Source organism: Eptatretus burgeri, chromosome 15 (genome assembly GCF_056783735.1).
Source record: "Eptatretus burgeri isolate ZD-2024b chromosome 15, Ebu_testis_v1, whole genome shotgun sequence".
Classification (NCBI taxonomy): domain Eukaryota; kingdom Metazoa; phylum Chordata; class Myxini; order Myxiniformes; family Myxinidae; genus Eptatretus; species Eptatretus burgeri.
The window spans coordinates 19769669-19790860 of NC_140975.1; the positions used below are offsets into that span (position 1 = coordinate 19769669).

The 21192-nt window shown below is 44.0% G+C and overlaps 1 protein-coding gene across 1 annotated transcript in view; it reads right to left on the reverse strand.

Annotated features, from left to right (window-relative positions):
* Positions 1-17991, reverse strand: part of LOC147011684 (calpain-9-like) — a 74799-nt gene extending 56808 nt beyond the window's left edge. The window contains exons 1-6 of the mRNA XM_085857176.1: positions 17596-17991; positions 10089-10158; positions 1348-1466; positions 782-915; positions 431-599; positions 1-84 (exon numbers count right to left, since the gene is read on the reverse strand). Of these exons, the coding sequence (XP_085713302.1) occupies positions 1-84; positions 431-599; positions 782-915; positions 1348-1466; positions 10089-10158; positions 17596-17904 (885 nt within the window). The 5' untranslated portion in view covers positions 17905-17991. The remainder of the gene's footprint in view (positions 85-430; positions 600-781; positions 916-1347; positions 1467-10088; positions 10159-17595) is intronic.
* Positions 17992-21192: the final 3201 nt, after the last annotated feature.

Below are 21192 nucleotides of genomic sequence, written 5' to 3' on the forward strand. Positions count from 1 at the left end.
CGTATCGATGCCAGTGATCGAGTATGCATGGCCTTTCACCAAACCAGTAGATGTGCGTGCCTCCGAATCTTGAGCATTGGTGATCTGCAAAGAGAAGGTCCCTCAAACCATTCAAGAAAATGACATGCTCAAAATGGCTGTTAAGTAGACCATTTTAGCAAAGGTGATGGAAAAGATCATGCATGATGAACATCCTGATTCAAGTTGAAAGCACTTGAGCAATAAGTTTGGGGGGGGGAGACGAGATTCAATTCCAGAAACCAAAAGAACCAGTCGGCCTAAACCGATGATCTTTGTCATGAACTAGAAATGCGTAGTGAACCATTTGAAATAAAACAAAGATCACTGGGCAATGGGCATCCCTCAATCGATTCGCAAATGATCCAAAAAATCGAAATAAAAACATAGCACAGATCAAAATATAACTCACATCAATCGAACAGCCCATCATGGAGTTCTTCTGGAGACCACTTTTCAAAATGTGGTACAAGCCCTTTGGTGGCTTATCAAGGTCAAAACATTCAAAAACACCACCTGTGAAGTCCTCCATGGCTTCTGCAATACTGCCACCCTTCAGAGCCTCATACGTGCTATTCAACCTGAAGAATCAATGACAAATGCACTGTCGCTGAAGCTTTCTCTTGAAGATCTACTGATTTGCTTGCTTGAAGATCACAAGCTAATTAAATTGTTCGGTATTTGCAAAAGTTTGAATATCAATGTTGCGCAGTAAAATAATGAATCGTGTTTGAATGAAATGTAGGCTATGAAGACAACCCACTTGGCATAGGCCTTCTCCAGGAGGGCACTCCAGAACTCATTGCGATCAGCAGAGTGAACAAACACTAGATCGTTTCCACGAACAGGCAGCCGGTCATCAATGATGACATCAACCCATTCACCAAAATACCAGAACTATGGCACACGAGGACCAGAAAAATAAACGAACAGGAAGGAGAGCTGTCAGACATCAGAAGTTGGTGTCAAAGTTTAAATGAGGCATTAACTACCTTTAAACATGCACTACCTTTAACCTGTTGTTGAAATATAGAAAAGGTGAAGTCACTGCAAGAGTGAAGTGGGCAACACACTGACAGTAAAGCAGTGGGACAACAGGTGGATGCAACGAGGTGATTAATAAAAATGAGGAAAGAAAAAGAGATAGGAAACGACTATTTAAAAAAAAAATTAAGATGTGAAGACTCATGGAAAAGTTTAACAGAGGTTGGTAGACTGATATACAGACAACAGGGTGGTCAGGAAGATGTTCGATCGCCTGGGGTAATTTTAGTAAGCGTTTGAACACGGTCCTAACGCATGGTAGTATAAAGCATCCTGGAACAGTACCTGAAAATGGAAGATTCCAGCATAGCCCTGGTCAAAATTCTGGCCAGGATGCACCACCTTTTGCAACAGCTTTGGATTGAGTGTGAGTGAGGCAATGGCTGCCAATAACCAGCAGTCACCTGGAAATCGGGTTTGCAAAATTATTACCGTTTTGATTATTGAAAGTTAGAAAATTAATGTAATGAGATGAGAGGTTAACATGCTATCCAGAGCAGTGGTTTAAATATTATGCAAGTTACACCAAATACCGTACCCCAACCCCTCTGATGGAACCCAATGTAATAAGTACTGTAATGGGTTAGAAAATGGTTCTCAGAGTTATCCTAGCAAAAGATTGGAAGGTGTAGTTGACAAACCTGACACCAAAAAATAAATATTTTATAGTGTATTATTTCAGAAACCACTTCTGACAACTGCTAACAAGCTGAAACTAATTAGTCTGCCTTTCTTAATAATATTGTTATCGTAATAATAATAATAATAACATAATGCCGTGAGATGTATAAACAACACATTTTTTTCCTGATTGTCACTTTTGTTCACCATTACAAAGCATACATGAGAACGAACTTGATGCATTTGGCAACTTGGAAAAAACAAAAGAAAAGAATAACGTAACGTCTGATCCCCTGGAACATAAAACTAATTCATAATATTGGATTTTGGCGAATAACTGCGTACTGCAAAAGTCAATGCTGGGTTGTTAGGAGTAAATAAAATGTTTCTGGAATAAAAAAATTCAAATATTGACTGTCAATAAACAGTACTGCGATACAAACATGTACAAGTTATGTTGTTGAAGTATCGTCAGCGAAGCGACAGGATCAATGCAAGTACTACTTGAAAGGACCCATTAAATTGGAAGCAGTTGCTTGTGATTATTAAGTTAAAGGCAGTGCTCAAACCTGTCCCCCTCCTCAAAAACCTTCCCTCTCGTACCCAACTATTCCTGGACTCTATCTTTTGCATCATCTCAGATCACAATTTGGATTCAGACCAGGTCATTCCACCTTGGACATGCTGTTTCTACTCACCCAACAATGGATGGAGGCAGTGAATGTCAGTCATGAGATCAGGGCTGTCTCTCTGGACATATCTCGTGCTTTCGATACAGTCTGCTATCCTGCCTTACTCTCCAAACTGTCTACCTATGGCATCCAAGGAGAGCACCACACATGGCTTACTAACTTCCTCTACTGTCGTAGCCAACAAGTGGCTCTCAATGGAATCCTTTCATCCCCTTTCCCTGTCAAGGCTGGAGTGCCCCCAAGGCAGTGATCTGGGTCCAGTCCTATTCCTGAATGATCTCTCTAACTCCCCTTCATCTATTTGCTGATGACTCCACCCTCTGCCATGACATCCCTCATCACTGAGACAGGCAGGCTGCAGCCTCTTCTCTCTCTTCAGACCTTGACAAAAAATCACAAACTGGCCAAACACTTGGTGTATGTCTCTCAATCCTGTCAAATCTCACACTCTCACCATCTCTCTCCGAAAGGATCATCTGGCAAACCCTCCTATCTACCTTCTTAAAAATCCTCTTGAGGAAGTTTGGCTTTTCAAACTCCTGGATCTCACTATCAGCCACAGTCTTTCTTGGCGAGATCACATTTCAAAGTTGGCCTCCAAAGCCAGCTGCCGACTGGACATCCTCCGTCGTACAAAGTCCTTCATTGGGACACCTGAACTTCATTCCACCAAGAAGGCCTTCATCCGCAACTTGATGGAATACTGCTATGCCGTCTGGCCTGACTGCACTGCCTCACAACTTGGTCAGCTTGATGCCGTGGAAACCAAGACCTTCAAAGATCATTGGAATTTCCTGTACTGAAGCTGAGTCTATGGGTCTATCACTTTGCCATCGCAGACAGGTTTGTGGTCTCTGTCTTCTACCGCCTCCTTTCTGGTCTTGCACCCTCTGCTCATTCCATGATTTGTACCCCCCTCCTCACAGGTTTCCGCAGGGTGCACAAGATCAACCATCAACCCCATTCTGGTGAAACTAGATAAATCCAGGATCACTGCTCACCTCCATTCATTTGTTCCTCTTTTTTTCGCAGCTCTGGAACCAACTTCTACATTATCTTCTATCTCATTCTTCCCTCCAGGTCTTCAAGACAGCTTTTGACCACCATCTCAGATCATCCCCAATCCAAAACCATGATCTTTTTATCCTCGATATCCCCTCAAACAACAAGCCCCCCTCACAAATTTCTCATTATTTTCTTCCCTCCTCACAAATTTCTCATTATTTTCTTCCAAAGAGTTTCCTTCTGTATCCATCTTTTCCACCCCCATGCATCCTCCCCCCCCGCCCCGTCATCTTCCCCACCCACACATTGTTTGTCCAACTCTCCCTCTATTGTGTCCTTCAACTCCGCTGTTAGTTCTCTGGGGTGCTCTCTTTCTCTCTCTCTCTCTCTCTCTCTCTCTCTCTCTCTCTCTCTCTCTCTCTCTCTCTCTCTCTCTCTCTCTCTCTCTCTCTCTCTCTCTCTCTCTCTCTCTCTCTCTCTCTCTCTCTCTCTCTCTCTCTCTCTCTCTCTCTCTCTCTCTCTCTCTCTCTCTCTCTCTCTCTCTCTCTCTCTCTCTCTCTCTCTCTCTCTCTCTCTCTCTCTCTCTCTCTCTCTCTCTCTCTCTCTCTCTCTCTCTCTCTCTCTCTCTCTCTCTCTCTCTCTCTCTCACTCACTCTCTCTCTCGCTCTCTCTCTCTTTTTCTCTCCCTCTGTTCATTTTGTTCTGTTGCATCCTGATCCGTTCAGTGCTCTAGCTCTTCTGCGAGCCTTGCCTCTGCAAACAAAAAAAAAGGAAGTAAACGAGCGAAGACAGGGACATTTGAAGACTGAGGAGTTCGAATGAACATGCTGGAGAATGCAAATAATGTGGAAAACACTATTCCAAAGATCAAAAGGTCTTGTAGCTCAAATAAAACAGGGCAACATGCCTGGAGCTCTCGGAAAACGGAGGAAAAAAAACAAACTCCCTGTAATCTCTCCTTCTTCTTCTTCTTTCGGCTGCTCCCGTTAGGGGTCGCCACAGCGGATCATCCGTATGATCCGCATAGTGATTTGGCACATGTTTTACGCCGGATGCCCTTCCTGACGCAACCCTGGTCGCCTCTTACGACACAGGGATATGGTACACCTATTTTAACCGGGGTATACACCGGCCCAGTACACTGGTACTCATTTCGCCGACCTCGGAAGGATGACAGGCTGAGTCAACCCCCTGGTGTATTAATTCAGTGGCCCAACGGGGCTTGAACTCAGGACCTCTTGGATCCCAAGCCGCTGCCCTAACCACTGCGCCAACACCAGGCTTTCCCTGTAATCTCTGTGGATGATCTATTATTTTCCAGCCTGCTGAACCTTCAGTTGCATGCTGTACATGCTAAATAGAGTCTCAGCACTTCAAATAAAGCTCAACTTTGGAAGCCAACCTTTGTACCATTTTGTGTCCTAAAGGTGTATCCTGCAACTTAGGGCTACCCTATTCTTCTCTAATGTAGACTTTCATGCCATTTGCAGTGTAGCCTTGCACATGGACAAAAGGGACAAATGGATACCCTTGCACATGAGTATGAAGTGTTTAAGCCTCCTTCAATGGGATATTCAATGGAATGTTTAAGTCATATGGTAGCCTGAAAAAAAAAATATAGCAATCATTGGATCGCGGACGAAGGGTAAGTCGTGGGTGATTTCTCAGGATGTGCTGGGGGAGGCCTACCCTTGGCGATCACAGATATCTAGTTACATGTGCAAGCGGAGAAAAGACGATTTTATTTATGGTCAGATGATGTGCTTATAATTGTATACAATAAGAGGGTTGACTGCTGAGGTGATTGCCTTTGGGGCTGGAGAATGTATTTTTGTTTCATTATATTTATACAGTAAGCTGCTTTTCCACTGAGATTTGATATGTTGAGTGACTATCTGAACATTTCTTCAATGTTCTAAAAGCATTTACATACCCAGCATTACTTTGATGTAACTCGACATCCACCAACCTTGTTGCAATTGTTAAAAGCCTGCATTTTTATTGACACATCACTTTTTAAATCGATTATCTAATATATAAAGAAGAAAGTTTGCTAGTTTGTATGTTTGTTAATTTATGCATTCGGACTCTGCAGAAACCAGTGTGAACAAACTTTGCATGGCCTCCTCTTTCATCCGGAGGAAGGTCGAGGGCTATGTTTGGATAAAAAATACTTTGACCCCAGATAAAACCAGATAATTGACCTTCAAGCCTTAATCGTGATTTGTTGTCAACAAAACAAATTTAATTATTATAGTGTTTACATGTGTGCTTGTTATTTAAAAGATTGGTTTACACAGGTTTATTATAACACCTCCATGTTCAGGCTTAGAGTGAGTATGTTGCTTACACACTGCCACGATCGATTAACATGTAGGCCTATTGTGAAGATCATATGTTGAGATCATATATTGCATACAAGCTAATAACGGAAACTGTGTATTCCTTTGGTACGTTTCTCCACTACCTCTAATCCTCTGTCTCTGTACTATCTGTCTGTGGCTTTTAAACTTCAATCAACCACATCACAGAGATCAGCATGGGAAGATTCCCACTGGAACACTTCTGGAAATCCCAAGGGAACACTTTTGCTCAGAAATATCTTAACCTACCTTACTTGCATTATAAATACTGCAAATGCAACCAAAAAAAGACCACTGATGAGCAGAAACAAATCAGATGCAGAATGGCAGTCTACAGGTCACTTGAGACTCAAGAGCAGACACAGGCTCGGGTTGAGGTTCAACATACAAGACAAGCAGTCCCCAAGGCAGGCACCCGAAGAAAGTGAAGAATTTCGATACAAGTCCAAGTGCATTTTGTAATGGCCAATATTGGCAATTCATACAAATCCATAAGGCCAACATTCCCCAATTTGTCATCCAGGAAATATTTCAATATTTATATATATTTATATGTATATGTATGTATGTATGTATGTATGTCTGTATATGTATATGTATATGTATATGTATATGTATATGTATATGTATATGTATATGTATATGTATATGTATATGTATATGTATATGTATATGTATATGTATATGTATATGTATATATATGTGAGCCTGGTGTTGGCGCAGTGGTTAGGGCAGCGGCTTGGGATCCAAAAGGTCCTGAGTTCAAGCCCCGTTGGGCCACTGAATTAATAAACCAGGGGGTTGACTCAGCCTGTCATCCTTCCGAGGTCGGCGAAATGAGTACCAGTGTACTGGGCCGGTGTATACCCCGGTTAAAATAGGTGTACCATATCCCTGTGTTGTAAGAGGCGACCAGGGTGGCGTCAGGAAGGGCATCCGGCGTAAAACCTGTGCCAAATCACTATGCGGATCATACGGATGATCCGCTGTGGCGACCCCGAACAGGAGCAGCCGAAAGAAGAAGAAGAAGAAGAGGAAGATATATATCATTGAATTTCCTCAGGCAATGCTGGGTACTTCAGCAAGTAAAGTATAATCCAAAAAAACTTATTGCCTTCTTCAACAGCCTTACCCATAATTATTTGCAGATCATGTGACAGTGCCAATCAATATCGTGGTCAGTGGGACTGCTTAACCACTCAGCTGTACCAGGAGGTAAACATTTCTCAGGTCAACCTCCCCAAAGAAGTACCTCATAGTACCTTTCTCCCATACGCTCTACTTTTGCTGATGACCGCCTCCCCCACCACCTTTTCTTTTTTGCTACGAATGTGCGATATATTTGTCTCCTTGTTACCCCCTTGATCCTGTCAGTTTAGCTTTTCCTTGAGTGTAGATTATTAAAAACTTTTTTTTTGTACATTACCACCATTATTTACTCAGCAGCATTGCAAAACAAATTCAATGGGATGACCAGAACTTTAGTGAAGGAATAATTTCAAAAATTTGTGATAAAAATGGTTGGAACTTATTTCAGCAATTATTCAAGGAATATATTATGCACTTCGTCCTCAATTTACACTCATTCTATTTACGTTTTTTGACTGAACACCTTAGACAACTAGAGGGGGAGCACTCGGTAGAGTGCAAAACCTCCACCGCCAATACTGCTAGGTCACTCAAGTGAACCTGATATCCTATTCATTCAATTTGACATCAACAGTGCTCACAGAGTTATAGTTTGCAACTTTCCCTTTTAACTTTTACATACTCAATTCATTCGTCATAACGAGATTCCTTGAGACAGAAATTGATTGTACGTGGGTATATCCACCTGAAGTTCCAAAATCAGCCGCAATTATAATTTTGGCATTTTTTTTGTTGGAAATCACTTATAACATGCAGAAATGCAAAAAAAAAAATCGAAATTTTGTTGAAAAAAAAATGGCAAAATTTTTTTTTTCTCTAACAATTTTTTTTTTGGGTGGGGGGTGGAAATCACTTAAAACATGTAGAAATGCAAAAAAAAGAAATCGAAATTTTGTTGGAAAAAAAAGTTGCAAAAAAATTTATTTTCTCTAACAATTTTTTTTTGGGGGGGGTGGGGTTGGAAATCACTTAAAACATGTAGAAATGCAAAAAAAAAAATTCAAATATTTTTTTCAAATTCGCCGCCATAGCGGCCATATTGGATTTTGGACCAAGTCCAAAATCTAATGGCATGATCCTTGGACCAGACCTAACCCCCCCCCCCCACCAAGTTTCGTCGAAATCCGTCGAGGAGTTTTTCTGTAATACTGTTCACAAACAAACAAACAGAAAGGGGTGAAAACAGTAACCTCCATCCATCTTCGATGGCAGAGGTTAATTAATACGGATCAATTTTATATTTACACCATGTAATTTTCGAGTTCAAGTTTTTTTCCTGCTAATTTTTTTTTTTTACATTTTGCGCAGTAACACGACAGAAGCAGGGCTACAGCATACAGTACATGACTTCTCTCACGCTCAGTCAAGCAAAGTCTGTACTGTGCATGTGAGACGTATCGTCTGACCTTCATTGAGAGCATTTTGTGCCAAACTTTCCCATACTCCTTCATCATGAGTGGTAAACAACCCTCAAGTTCTCCATCTGAAACTCCCATGGAGAAGGCTCGTAAAGCTCTTAGTTTGGACATTAAATTGGATGAGGTGAAGCAATTCAAGTGTGTGGGGTGTTTGGTCGACAAAGCCCACATAATCAGCCTTCCTCCCTTGAATGGGAGGAAAATTATTCGTAACGCTACCGAAATAAAGTCGAATGCCTCATCGTCCCAGAAACCGCTCCGCCTCCTCCCGCACCTCCCAGGCCAGGACATTCGCTGCCAACCGCAGATATTGGTGATTAGCGTACGCATTTACTTAAAACTGCCCAGAATTTATTCATTTAAACATTTATTTACGTTCTTTATTGATTTATTTAGTTATTATGTCTTTAGTGTTTATTTACAGGAACTGTATTTAAACATTTAGTCTTTACTTAGATTGGAGTTAGGTTAGCATTGAAAATTTCCGTCCAGGAACACATCTTCAATTTATAACATTATGTCGATGGTAAAATCGTTTTCTATTTACATTTTTTTTCGTTTTACATTTAGGTTTTTAGAAACTTGTCTTGAGCGTAAATTGAGGAATCCCTGAATATACCTTTAGTGTTCAACTTTCGATTGACTCATAAACTGTAAATTTCAACTTTACAACTGTTACTGAAATACAGTTCGGCAAGTGCTTTAATTTTTTTCTTAAAACGATCAAAGATTTTAAAAAAGCAAGGACAAATGTGTCCAAGAGCTGCGTACTAAAGGTTTTGTCTTCACCAGCAGAACAAGAAGAAGAACAAGAACAATGCGGAGCTCTCTTAGAGCCAGCGTTCGCAACGCGACGCGGCTAAAAATTCATTACAGAAAGTCGAAACATCAGCATTTTCATCACAATAACAATAACAATAACTTCCGATATTTCGTCACGTGCCTTGATGGAGCCAATAGCAAGACCCGTCATGGAGGCTCCTCATTCATGACGAGAAAATAGTGCATTTACGAAATTACAACACATTAAATGGAATAATCTTTAAATAGTAACGTGAACTTTTCGAAACTTTAAAGAAAATTTCTGAATATATTTAAAAGTTCATGATAGACGCTCTTAAAAGGAACCATCAATGCGAGGATGTGTACAGGTGTTTAGTATTAAAGGAGATTCCGATCCTGTATAGAAAAGAGCCGAGTCCTTAAGGTTTTGTAACAATAATAAGAAGAAGAACAACAAGAAGAACAAGAAGAATAAGAAGAACGAGGAGCTCTATTAGAGCCAGCGTTCGCTACGCGAGACGTGGCTAAAAAAAATTTCAATGAAAGAGATAAAAGACTGGTCATTCATTCATTTTGTGTGCAGATCATTTTCTGGGGGTGCGGCTGTGCCGCTAATGCAGTGCCCCTGTTACCAGTACACTGGTACTCATTTCACCGGCCTCGGAAGGATGACAGGCTGAGTCAACCCCACCTGGTGTTAATTCAACGGAGAGAGACAGGGGCTCAAACTCAGGACCCTCGGATCTCAAGCAGACTTAACAGTGAAGCAAAATGTTTTCCAAGTTGAAAGAAATCTGTGATAAATCAAGGAGTTATTTGTTGTACCTGTCACATAGTGCATGAGACATGACGAGGCACCAGGTTTGTCTCAAAAACATTTCTTACAAAGTTGTAAGAGTGCTTACACACACTTCAGTTAGTTTTATGACACAGGTCGACTCAGGAATGAGTGAGGAATCTTGAAGTTTACTCTCAGGAATGAGTGACAAACTTACCAAGTGCACCCTGTTTGATGTCTGTTCGTGTGGCGCCATCAATAATGAAGCGGGGATTACGGCAGATTTCCTAGAAAGAAATGTGGGGTTGAAGTCAGAGAAACAATGACTTTTCAAATCACAGAAGAAGAAAAACGTTTACTTGGAAAAAAAAAATGTAACCAGTGGAATGATAATTATTAGAGTGTACATCATTACTGAGGCATGGCTGTGGCATTAACTCAGTACTACTGGACAACAGGAGATGAATTTTAAAGTTGTTCAAGGTGCCGATGATAACTCGTCGACTCTTCATAGAAAGACACTGTGGGATCTTTAACATCCACTGGTAACACTGAACAACAAATTTCAAAATTTTTTTTTTACTGGAGATGTGTAAAGTGATTAAGACTAATTTGGATACGCTGATTTCAAAAATCATAACCGTTTTGCTGTATCACGTCAGGATTTTCAGGAACAGAAATATTCCCATTGCCTAGAAGTCAGGATTTCAATGAAATTTACATATGTCTTTAACATGTCTATTTCGTACAATTGTTGTTAACTTGTGTTATATTTCTTTCTTTCAGATAAAGATGAGTAGGCGTTCCTGTACCAATCATCCTGACAACTTCTGTTATGTCTGTGGTCGGTATACCAAAAAAGATCAACAGCGAAGTATATCTACAGCAGTGAAAATGAAGGCCGCCTACTTTCACTACTTCGGGTGTAAGGTGGGGGACCAAGAACAGAGCTGGGCACCACACATCTGCTGCACAAGCTGTCACACAACCTTGACTCAGTGGTTGGTGGGCAAGCGCGCGAGCATGCCATTTGCGGTGCCCATGATATGGCGTGAGCCGCAGAATCATCATGATGATTGTTATTTCTGCTGCACAAGCATCGCCGGCTTCAACAAGAAGAATAAAGGTCACATCAAGTACGCTGACTGCGTCTCTGCTCGTAAACCTGTGCCTCATGATGACGAGAACCCTGTTCCAACACCTCCAGCTGATCAGAACATAGCTGTAAGCCATGGTGAAGAGGATGGTGATGATGAACCTTTTGAACCCGACACTCAAGAATCACACCTTCTGAACCAGGGAGACTTAAATGATCTTGTAAGAGATCTCTCGCTGTCAAAGGCGAAGGCAGAGCTGCTTGGATCAAGGCTGCAGCAGTGGAATCTACTTGAACCTAACACCAAGATATCCTTGTTCAGAGCACGTCACAGAGACATGGCTGAGTTCTTTGAGATGGAAGACACGATGACATTCTGCAGTGACATCAACGGTCTGTTGAAAGAACTTGGGTGTGATCACGATCCTGCAGACTGGCGCCTCTTCATCGACTCGGGGAAGAACAGCTTGAAGGCTGTTTTGCTCCACAATGGCAACGAGAAACCATCAGTCCCACTGGCTCACGCGTTCGGCATGACAGAGACCTATGAGACTATGCGGCAGCTGCTTGATTCCATCAAGTACAATGACTTCAACTGGCACATCTGCGGAGACTTGAAAGTGGTGGCGCTGTTGTTAGGGCTGCAGTCAGGCTACACGAAATACATGTGCTTCCTTTGTCTCTGGGATAGCAGAGACGACAAGAATCACTGGACGAAGAAAGATTGGGAAGAGCGAAAAGAGCATGTACCTGGTCGACACAACGTGAAGCATGTCGCCCTTGTCGACCCAGCCAAGGTTTTCCTTCCACCACTCCACATAAAGCTCGGCTTGTTGAAAAGTTTTGTATGGGCAATGGATCTGAATGGGCGTGGGTTTTTATACCTCAAGGAAAAGTTTGGCAACACCTTGTCGGAGGCCAAGATCAAAGCTGGTGTCTTTGTTGGACCGCAAATCCGACAGATTATGAAGGACGAAACTTTTCCGACAACTCTAAACCCCAAAGAGCTGGCAGCGTGGAGGAGCTTCAAAGCTGTGACGGACAACTTCTTGGGGAACGAGCACGCGGACAACTATGAAGAAATAGTGCAGCAGCTGCTGGAGTCCTTCAGGAAACTTGGCTCCAGGATGTCCCTGAAAATCCATTTCCTACACCAGCACCTGAACTTCTTCCCTGACAACTTGGGAGCAGTCTCGGACGAGCACGGCGAGCGATTCCACCAAGAGATTTCACTCATGGAGACGCGTTACCAAGGGCGGCACAACCCGAACATGATGGGCGATTTCTGCTGGTTCCTGCATCGTGAAACTGACACAGAGCAGCACAAACGCAAAGCCAAATGCCTAAAGCATTTTTAATTACATTCTAGTGGAGTTTTTCTGTAATTTCTATAATTTTGAAGCATTCATGATGAAATAAATGAATAAATGAATTTTTGTAAATTTCATTGAAATCCTGACTTCTAGGCAATGGGAATATTTCTGTAACTGAAAATCCTGACGTGATACAGCAAAACGGTTATGATTTTTGAAATCAGCGTACCCAAATTAGTCTAAATCACTTTACACATCTCCAGTAAAAAAATTTTGTTGTTCAGTGTAATCAATGCTGGCAGCCCCAGCTTCAAGTTCATCCAAAGGATGACACCTGCTTAACGCAATTCCCTGCCTACAAAACACCAATCCAATAATATATAATCAAGTAGTTGAGAATCAAACCCAGACTAGACAGTTTACAGGCAAGTATGATACCTCTGCACCATTCTATTCAACAATCGATTTATAAACATTGATCACCTAATGAGAAGTTGATTCAGCAAGTATCATTATGTGGTGGTAGGGTGAGGGGGACGAGTGCAAAAGATGAGACATGCATATCGATACTAATAAAATGTCAGTGTGACAGTGTGTGTGTGTGTGTGTGTGTGTGTGTGTGTGTGTGTGTGTGTGTGTGTGTGTGTGTGTGTGTGTGTGTGTGTGTGTGTGTGTGTGTGTGTGTGTGTGTGTGTCAGTGTTCCTCTGACATAACTCCAAAACTATGAAACCTCGCAGCCTGACACTTTGCATGCATACGAAGAAAACTCCAAGGAAATGCAAGCGTTAAAATTGGATGTTTGGGTTAATTAAAACACCCCTTTTGAAGATATTTAACAGCTTTGTTATATTTCGGTTTTGAGGATCGGATATGGTCTGGACTAAATAAGTGTCGAAATCTGGAGTGAAATCTGATAATTTAAAGAAATAACGAGTCGTATAACTAAGCCAATATACTTATTTACTTTAAGCAAGCAAAGGCTATGTTCGCTCCTCCATAGATACACAGGAAAATGTGAAATTCCCAAAGCATTAAAATTATCTTTTTCTACTGTTTGGAGAATTATATTGAGTGAGCAAATTTTTTTTAGGAAAGTGCCAAAATCAACCAGCTTCATTGAGCTCTATGATTTAATGCATTCACTGCTTGACCTCACACCCTGTCCCCCAGAGGGACTGATTATCCATAGCATGTGCCAGATCTGTGTCTATATTTTCGGAGGTTTCACGAAGTGCTCTACATGGAATCAAAGCAAATCTGGTGAAAAACGGACGTTTTAAAATAAAGTTTTAATGTTTGCGGGGACCACGAACGGATGTACCACGTGACGCGTGTACAAACGAGCACACAACATGGCGGATTTTCTGCAATGTTTATTTCACGGGCGATTGAACTTTGCGATGTCTCCAGAGTTGTTCTGCATTAATCTGCAACTCTTTTGTGGATAAAGTCATGATTTGAACAAATTATTTTTCTTTCATTAACTGCTGTGTGTGCGCCATGAACAACGCTTTAAAGTTAAAGGGATCCTATATGGTATGCAACGACAGCCTGACCAACTGTTCCTTAACAACCATTCAATTGGAGTGCTTGCATGAGTGCTTAAGCCACTTGCCGAGCACCCATTGTCGATAACGATACCGTGCTTCGTCATTCTGAGTGAATCGTTCACTCACTGCAGATGCTTTTGCCACGCTACGTCATTCAGAGCGAGTGGTTTGTGCTACATCACCCTGAGCGAGTGCTTCGTGCTCCGTCACCCTGAGCGAGTGCTTCGTGCTCCGTCACCCTGAGCGAGTGCTTCGTGCTCCGTCACCCTGAGCGAGTGCTTCGTGCTCCGTCACCCTGAGCGAGTGCTTCGTGCTCCGTCACCCTGAGCGAGTGCTTCGTGCTCCGTCACCCTGAGCGAGTGCTTCGTGCTCCGTCACCCTGAGCGAGTGCTTCGTGCTCCGTCACCCTGAGCGAGTGCTTCGTGCTCCGTCACCCTGAGCGAGTGCTTCGTGCTCCGTCACCCTGAGCGAGTGCTTCGTGCTCCGTCACCCTGAGCGAGTGCTTCGTGCTCCGTCACCCTGAGCGAGTGCTTCGTGCTCCGTCACCCTGAGCGAGTGCTTCGTGCTCCGTCACCCTGAGCGAGTGCTTCGTGCTCCGTCACCCTGAGCGAGTGCTTCGTGCTCCGTCACTCTGAGCGAGTGCTTCGTGCTCCGTCACCCTGAGCGAGTGCTTCGTGCTCCGTCACCCTGAGCGAAACCTAGTGGTTTCAAAGTGTAATTGAAGGGACATGGGGTGTGAATACAAAAAGAAGCAACCAACAATCATAAAATAATTACCCCTTACCCCTACTGATACAATGCGTATTTCAGGTGTGGGTGGCATGGCATGGTGAGACAGATAGGTGGCATGGCGAGACAGGTGAGTGGCTGGCAGATGCTGAAAGCTGGCAGATGGCAATGGTTATGGCAGGAACATGCTGTAGCAGCAGGTAAGATGGCCAGTTTTGGCCCTAACCTATTCTATCCAGCTAATCCCTCTACCTAATTCTTATCTCCTGCCCCTCTGAACCCTCTAAACTAAGCTATGCCTCAAGGGCCACAACTCCATTGACTAACCTATCTCCTGGGAGGAGATCAAGGTACATGCTGTGTTTCCAGGATGAGGTGGCGTGGCCTTATCTGGCTCACCTGCAGTGTAGCCCAATGTGGGGATGTGCCTACCCCTACAATAACAACTTGGAACCTAATGGGTCCTCTCAAAATCCAATTGCCTAACTCTGGTCATCTCCAGTGGCCGTAGACATCAAGGAGAATGGCACTCGGTACAGAGACATGACAGAAGTAAATAGACACCATGATTGTTAAAGAATTTATTAATTTAACATTTGAAGAACATTTGATCCATTTTAATACATACACGAGTATTTGGTAGACTTGCCATTTGCAGATTTCAACGCTTTTACTCTTTCAGACATAGAACTGACGAGTTCCGAAATTTTCTCTTGTGGGATTTCTGTCCAGGCTTCACGCAAAAGGTTTAGGAATTCTGCCCATGATGTTGGTTTCCTTGACTTCTTCCTCACAGCTCGATCCAACATGGCCCAGAGGTGTTCAATGGGATTCATGTCAGGACAATGATTTGGCCATGGAAGTCACTTGATCCCATTTCTGTCCTGCTATTTTTTGGTGTTATTTGCAGTGTGGGCATGGAGCTCCATCTTCCATGAACAGTGTTGTTTTTTTACCATCTGTCCAGTGGAGAAGACAGGGAGAAGTCCATCCTCAAGGATAGAAATGTGTATCGTAGAGTTGATGTTGCCAACACAATCCACAAGTTCTGACCGACCAGCGCTACAGATTGCTCCTCACACCATCATTGAAAAACCACCATGTTTGACAGTTGTCTGCAATTGGTTCAAAGAAAACTCTTGACTGGGAAGTCTCCAGACCCATACGCATCCACTCTCAGAAAATGTGACTCATCTGAAAAAATTACAGTTTGCCAAAACTCCAAGGGTCTGTTGGCCATCTCGTCAGCCCACTTTTCTCCTTTGAATGCTGGCTGGTCGAAGAAGAGGTTTTCTCCGGGCTGCTCTCCCATGGCAACCCAGTTGATGAAGGTACCGCACGGCAGTTCTCGAGCTTACTTGGACCTCCTCTGCAACATCTGCTGCCTTGCAACGGGGAGTTTTCTCAATGGACCGCTTGACAGAAAGAAGACACCTTTCTGGGCCCAGGTCGACCAGAACAGGAAGCTGTGGATTCCTTGCCTTCGCTGGTGAATTGCACAATCACCAGATTAATCGTAGAAAGCGGAATGCCAAGTTTCTGAGCTATCTGACGCTGGCTGACTCCACCTTCGGATTGGCCAACAATTCATCCTCTTTGAAAATTGCAAAGGTCGTGTGCTCCCTGGGTTCGAGGCATAGTCAATCGTCGTACAACACCCAGGAACTCGTTTCTGCAAATAGTGGAATATTAGCACAAATCACTGAGTAAAACTTGCTTTATACAGATGAAATGAATAAATTTGTGTCTATTTACTTCTGTCATGTCTCTGTAGAGTGCATACCTCCACCGGGCTGAACAGTTTATGTTATGTAGCCCACTTGGTAGGCTGGATCTGCTTCCGGACCATAACGAAAATATAATCGGCTTGTTTTAGTCACCAACTCAACTCCGTTTTTCTCATAACCCGTCCGATATGTTTTGAAATATTGTGCCATTTCTTGTTTTTGGCCCTAAATCTCTCAATGATGAAGAATTACTTAAATAATTTGAGGACTGCATCTGGATCCGGATCCGTGTCTTCACCAAAATCTAATTAATTCATCCTTGTCACACATGACACACCCAACCTGTCCACCAAGTCTCGTCTGAATCCGTCAATACCTTCTTGAGATATCCTGCTCACAGACACACGAACAAACGAACAGGGGTGAATACATAACAACAATCCACCTTCGGTGGCAGACGTTAAAATTTACATCAACCACTCAAAGCAAAAGCAAAAGCAAGCAAATAAATGAATGAATGAATAAATTCACAATAAAATAGAAACATTTTGGTATTCATTCATTCATTTCGTGTGTAGCCGGTGGCTGCTGGTTGCATCATTGACGGGAGCACGGATCTGCCGCTGATGCCTACCAATGTCGGCTTCCCTGTGTGCCATCTTGCTGGTTAGAGCAGGAATTTGTAATTTGAACATTGTGCCGGCGATAGCTCGCCTACTCTTCACAAAGGACACCGTGGGATCTTTAACGTCCAACAACGAAGTCTGGCCGTTAACGTCTATCCAAGGGGACAGTACACACATTGATGAACCACTCCACTTGTGAAACACCAGGATGGCAGTTTATAGGCAGGTGAGGATTCGAACCCAGGATTAGACAGCTTAGAGGAGAGTGTGCACACCCGTCGGCCATCCTGCCAGCCCCATTTTCATATTTTTTTTGTGAAACAATTATGATATAATACTGAAGGACTCGAACAGACTCGGTAGAGCGCATACCTACAAGCAGGTTGAATGGAGTTTACCTTTTTTGATCCCACTGCTCGTGATAGGCCGGGTCTGGCACTGCACCAAGTCGAATATGTTTACAATCAAGTTAATCTCGGTCGGACCGTAGTCTATCGGTAGTACGGTAGTAGGATTAAATTAGCATGCAGTAAACAACAGTCTATAAGTGCAGGATAAGTTAACAAAAGCGCCGAGTCCGAGCTACACCTGGGAGAGTGCAGTGTTAATCATGGACTGATCTCACGATAGGTGTGCAGGTAGGGAGGCCCATCGTGAGCGAAGGGGGAATGGTATATCTCACATGGGGACGTTTCCAGTGCAGCCTCTCGGCACGAAGAGTCTTTCCCAAGGAGCTGTCATCGGCGGGAAAATCTGGGTCTTCGAAGAGCGTCCCATTAGCCGCGCACTGTGCACGAAGTTGGTCGAAGCCTGGACGTCGAGCCGCGGCGAGAAGAGAGGCCGGGGCTCGTTTACTGAGCGCGCTGCTCCGGAACGAGCGTGAAGGCTGCTGGCCCGCGAAGAATGGCGCTGCGGCGCGAATCACCTCGCCGCCGATTAACCGGCCGACCTCGCCCAGGAAGGGAAGATTGTCCACCGAGAAGAAGGGCATGGCCACCCTCAGTTGCACCAATGTTGTTGTTGCTGCTGCTGCTGCTGCTGCTGCTGCTGCTGCTGCTGCTGCTCAGTCAGAGGTGCGGCCGGTTCAGCATGGGCGTGTCCTGCCCGGCTCTGTGGCACTGTGGTGGAGAAATTCGTGTCGCCTGAAGCGAGCCACGCCAGCCCCGTGGGACCCATGATCGTCAATGTTCAGAATGTCTGATATGCATCCAGTACCTTGCCACGTGGGTCGTGGTGTACTACACCTTACCGTGATCGACATCAGGGGCTGGTTGTTTAAATTGATGCATTTAATGTTCCCAGTAAGTGTGTGTGTGTGTGTGTGTGTGTGTGTGTGTGTGTGTGTGTGTGTGTGTGTGTGTGTGTGTGTGTGTGTGTGTGTGTGTGTGTGTGTGTGTGTGTGTGTGTGTGTGTGTGTGTGTGTGTGTGTGTGTGATCATCATCATCTTCATAATTTGGGTTTTGGAAGGTGGAATGGAGTCCTTCCAGAACTGGATGTATTGTTACGAATTTCGGTCCGCCCGGCGTGCGAACGGTCACGTAACTCAAATCACGACCGCGTCGCCCACCGGAATGGACAAGTCAGTCGTGACCCTCCTTGGAACTACCGCTAGGAGCTAGTCACGGGTGGGTCTTTCGACCCCACCACAATCGTGCCAATCGGCCACCCGCGCAGGATAGGGTTGTTCGCCAAACTCGACCTACCGAAGTACCTGCACGGGTAGTTAACCGGGCGATCGTACCTCGCCGCTGGCCGGCCTAGGACACGAACCAATTAAGCGGTCCGTTCCGTGCTTCAGTGATAACCGAGCGGTGTTATTGCCAGCCCCGTCAGACGTGATTATTTACCGGGTGCTTACACCCCTCTACCAATTCCTTCCGTGATGCAAGATGGAACTTTCAAACAAGGGAAAGGACGCAATGAAATGGGGAACAGTTCAACAAGCACATTTATTGCACACTCAGACAAGCACGTATTTTACAGCCATACATTAATTCAGGCACGTATACAGTGAAAGCAAACAAAGGCAGTGTTACAACCGAATAAAGTCTTTATTTCACACTTAGACACTCAGACAATTCTACTTATAAGACGGCGCCACCACATGCATTTACACAAAAGCAAAGGAAAAAGCCATCCTCAAAGGCAAGGGTGGCAGACAGGTTCGTGGACCAAATGTGCGTGGAACCTGGATGAGCGGCCAGGTCCACGAGACCGAAGGGTCTTACCCGCACCCTCATGGCGCGATGGCGGGCAAGCCGCGATGTCAGCGTAGCTGCGCCTGGCTTCGTGCCCCTGGGGTGGCCGGTGAGCTCTCTCCGTCGATCGGCTCCCGTCTGCCTTTCCCATCTGCTTCGAGCTCCGTCTCCCGACTCTGCCGCACCGACACTGCCACAGTCTGCCTCTTGGAGCTCTGTCCGGTACTCCACCGACTTCAGAATGCCACTCTCCAGACCCGACTTGACTGCCGCTCTCCAGACCCGACTTGACTGCCGACTCACTGCTCTGCCGACACACACTGCTACTGCCACACTCTGCCAATACTGCACTCGACTTGACTGCCGCTCTCCAGGCCCGACTTGACTGCCGACGCTCCTCTGCCGCCACACACTGCTACTGCCACACTCTGCCGCGAGCTGCGTTCAGCTCGTGCTTATATAGGCCGGGGGAGGAGTGGATATGCAAATTTGTGGATCACAGCGGGTTCGGAAGTGGGGCTACACCACCTGATGCTCAGCCATTGGATGGAAGAAAAGTGGGCGTGAATCATTCGTGATCCGATTTTCGAGGCGAAAGGAACCCATTCACATTCCATGGCACGACGTTTGGTCGAAAGGCGAAGGTGGTGGGAGTTTGCTGTTGTGGTTTGGGAAGGGTGTTGGTGGTGGTGATTTGGTTGCTGGCGGGCGTCGATTGAGAATGGCAGTGAAGCGATGTTTGCGGGGTGGAGTTGTGGAGGTAAAGAGGCGAAGGTGGTGGTGTTTGAGTTGTAGTTGTTTGGGAATGATGTTGGTGGTGGCGATTTGGTTGTTGTGGGATGACTGGTCCAAAATAATGATAGAGAAAAGAAAAACGGCTAAGTCAAAGGATCACCGCCCTGTGAACACGGAAATTCCCTCTAAACAACGGTGGGGAAATCTAACTACACAATTACTTATCGTCGTAACTGATCTAAGGCCCTTTATGATGGTCTGCGAATTTCAACAGCCGTAACAGTATCCACTTCGTTTCGGTGAAGGATTGTGATTCATGGCCTGTGTTGTGAAGTTGTGTTGTTCTCAGAGTTTTGTTCCAAGGGCTCTTTTCAGGATCATCACGGAGCCCTTGACAGCCTCAAACTGTAGTTTGTTTATGGTAACGTTCTCAGGGATGGTTTGTAGGATCTTTGTGAGGTTCTTCTTCATCATCCCCGTTGTTCCAATTATCACCAGTACAATTTTGGCACTTCAGCTTCCATGATCTTTTCACTTCATTCTTGAGGTCTTGATATTTGGTCATTTTCTTGATTTCCACGTTATTTGGACCAAAATCACTAGGTACTGAAAATTCATAGCAATGCCTTCTTTTCCTTTTTTGTATCTGAGTACTATGTCCGGTCGCAGTGCTTCATTTTCTATGTTCACGCTTGATGGGATCATCAGGTCGTACGTGAGCATTATGTCCTTTTCAATTATTGCTTTTGGTTCATGGCTCCATGAGTTTTCTGGAACTTAGATATTGAATTTTTTGCAGATGTGCCAGTGGATTACTCTTCATACCTAATTGTGCCTTTGAGTGTACAACTGTTCTGACCTGAGTTTTTTTACATCCCGAAAGAAGGTGGCTCGTACATCTATTTATACTTTGCAGAACCAATACTTGTCCAATTGTCTCAGTCCCACCATTTTTTAAAGCCATTCGTCTCTTATCCTTGGTTTTGGGCATTTATAATGATTCAATCTCTTTCCCAATTGAGCTGACCTCTTCTTAGCCATTCTTGTCATCCTTCTTTGTCTATCCCCAATCTGTCCAACTCCATGTATGTATGTATGTATGTATGTATATATATATATATATATATATATATATATATATATATATATATATATATATATATATATATATATATATATATATATATATTGTTACGTTTGAGGGGGGGGGTATGCATTCAAAGGGTAATTAGGATGTTTAATTAGGTATGCCATGCTGTTCGAGTTTACCAGGATCTCGATGTAATAAGTAGCAATTCAGTGGTGATAAGTTGTCTAGTAAATGTTCATTTCTTCAAGGGGGAAA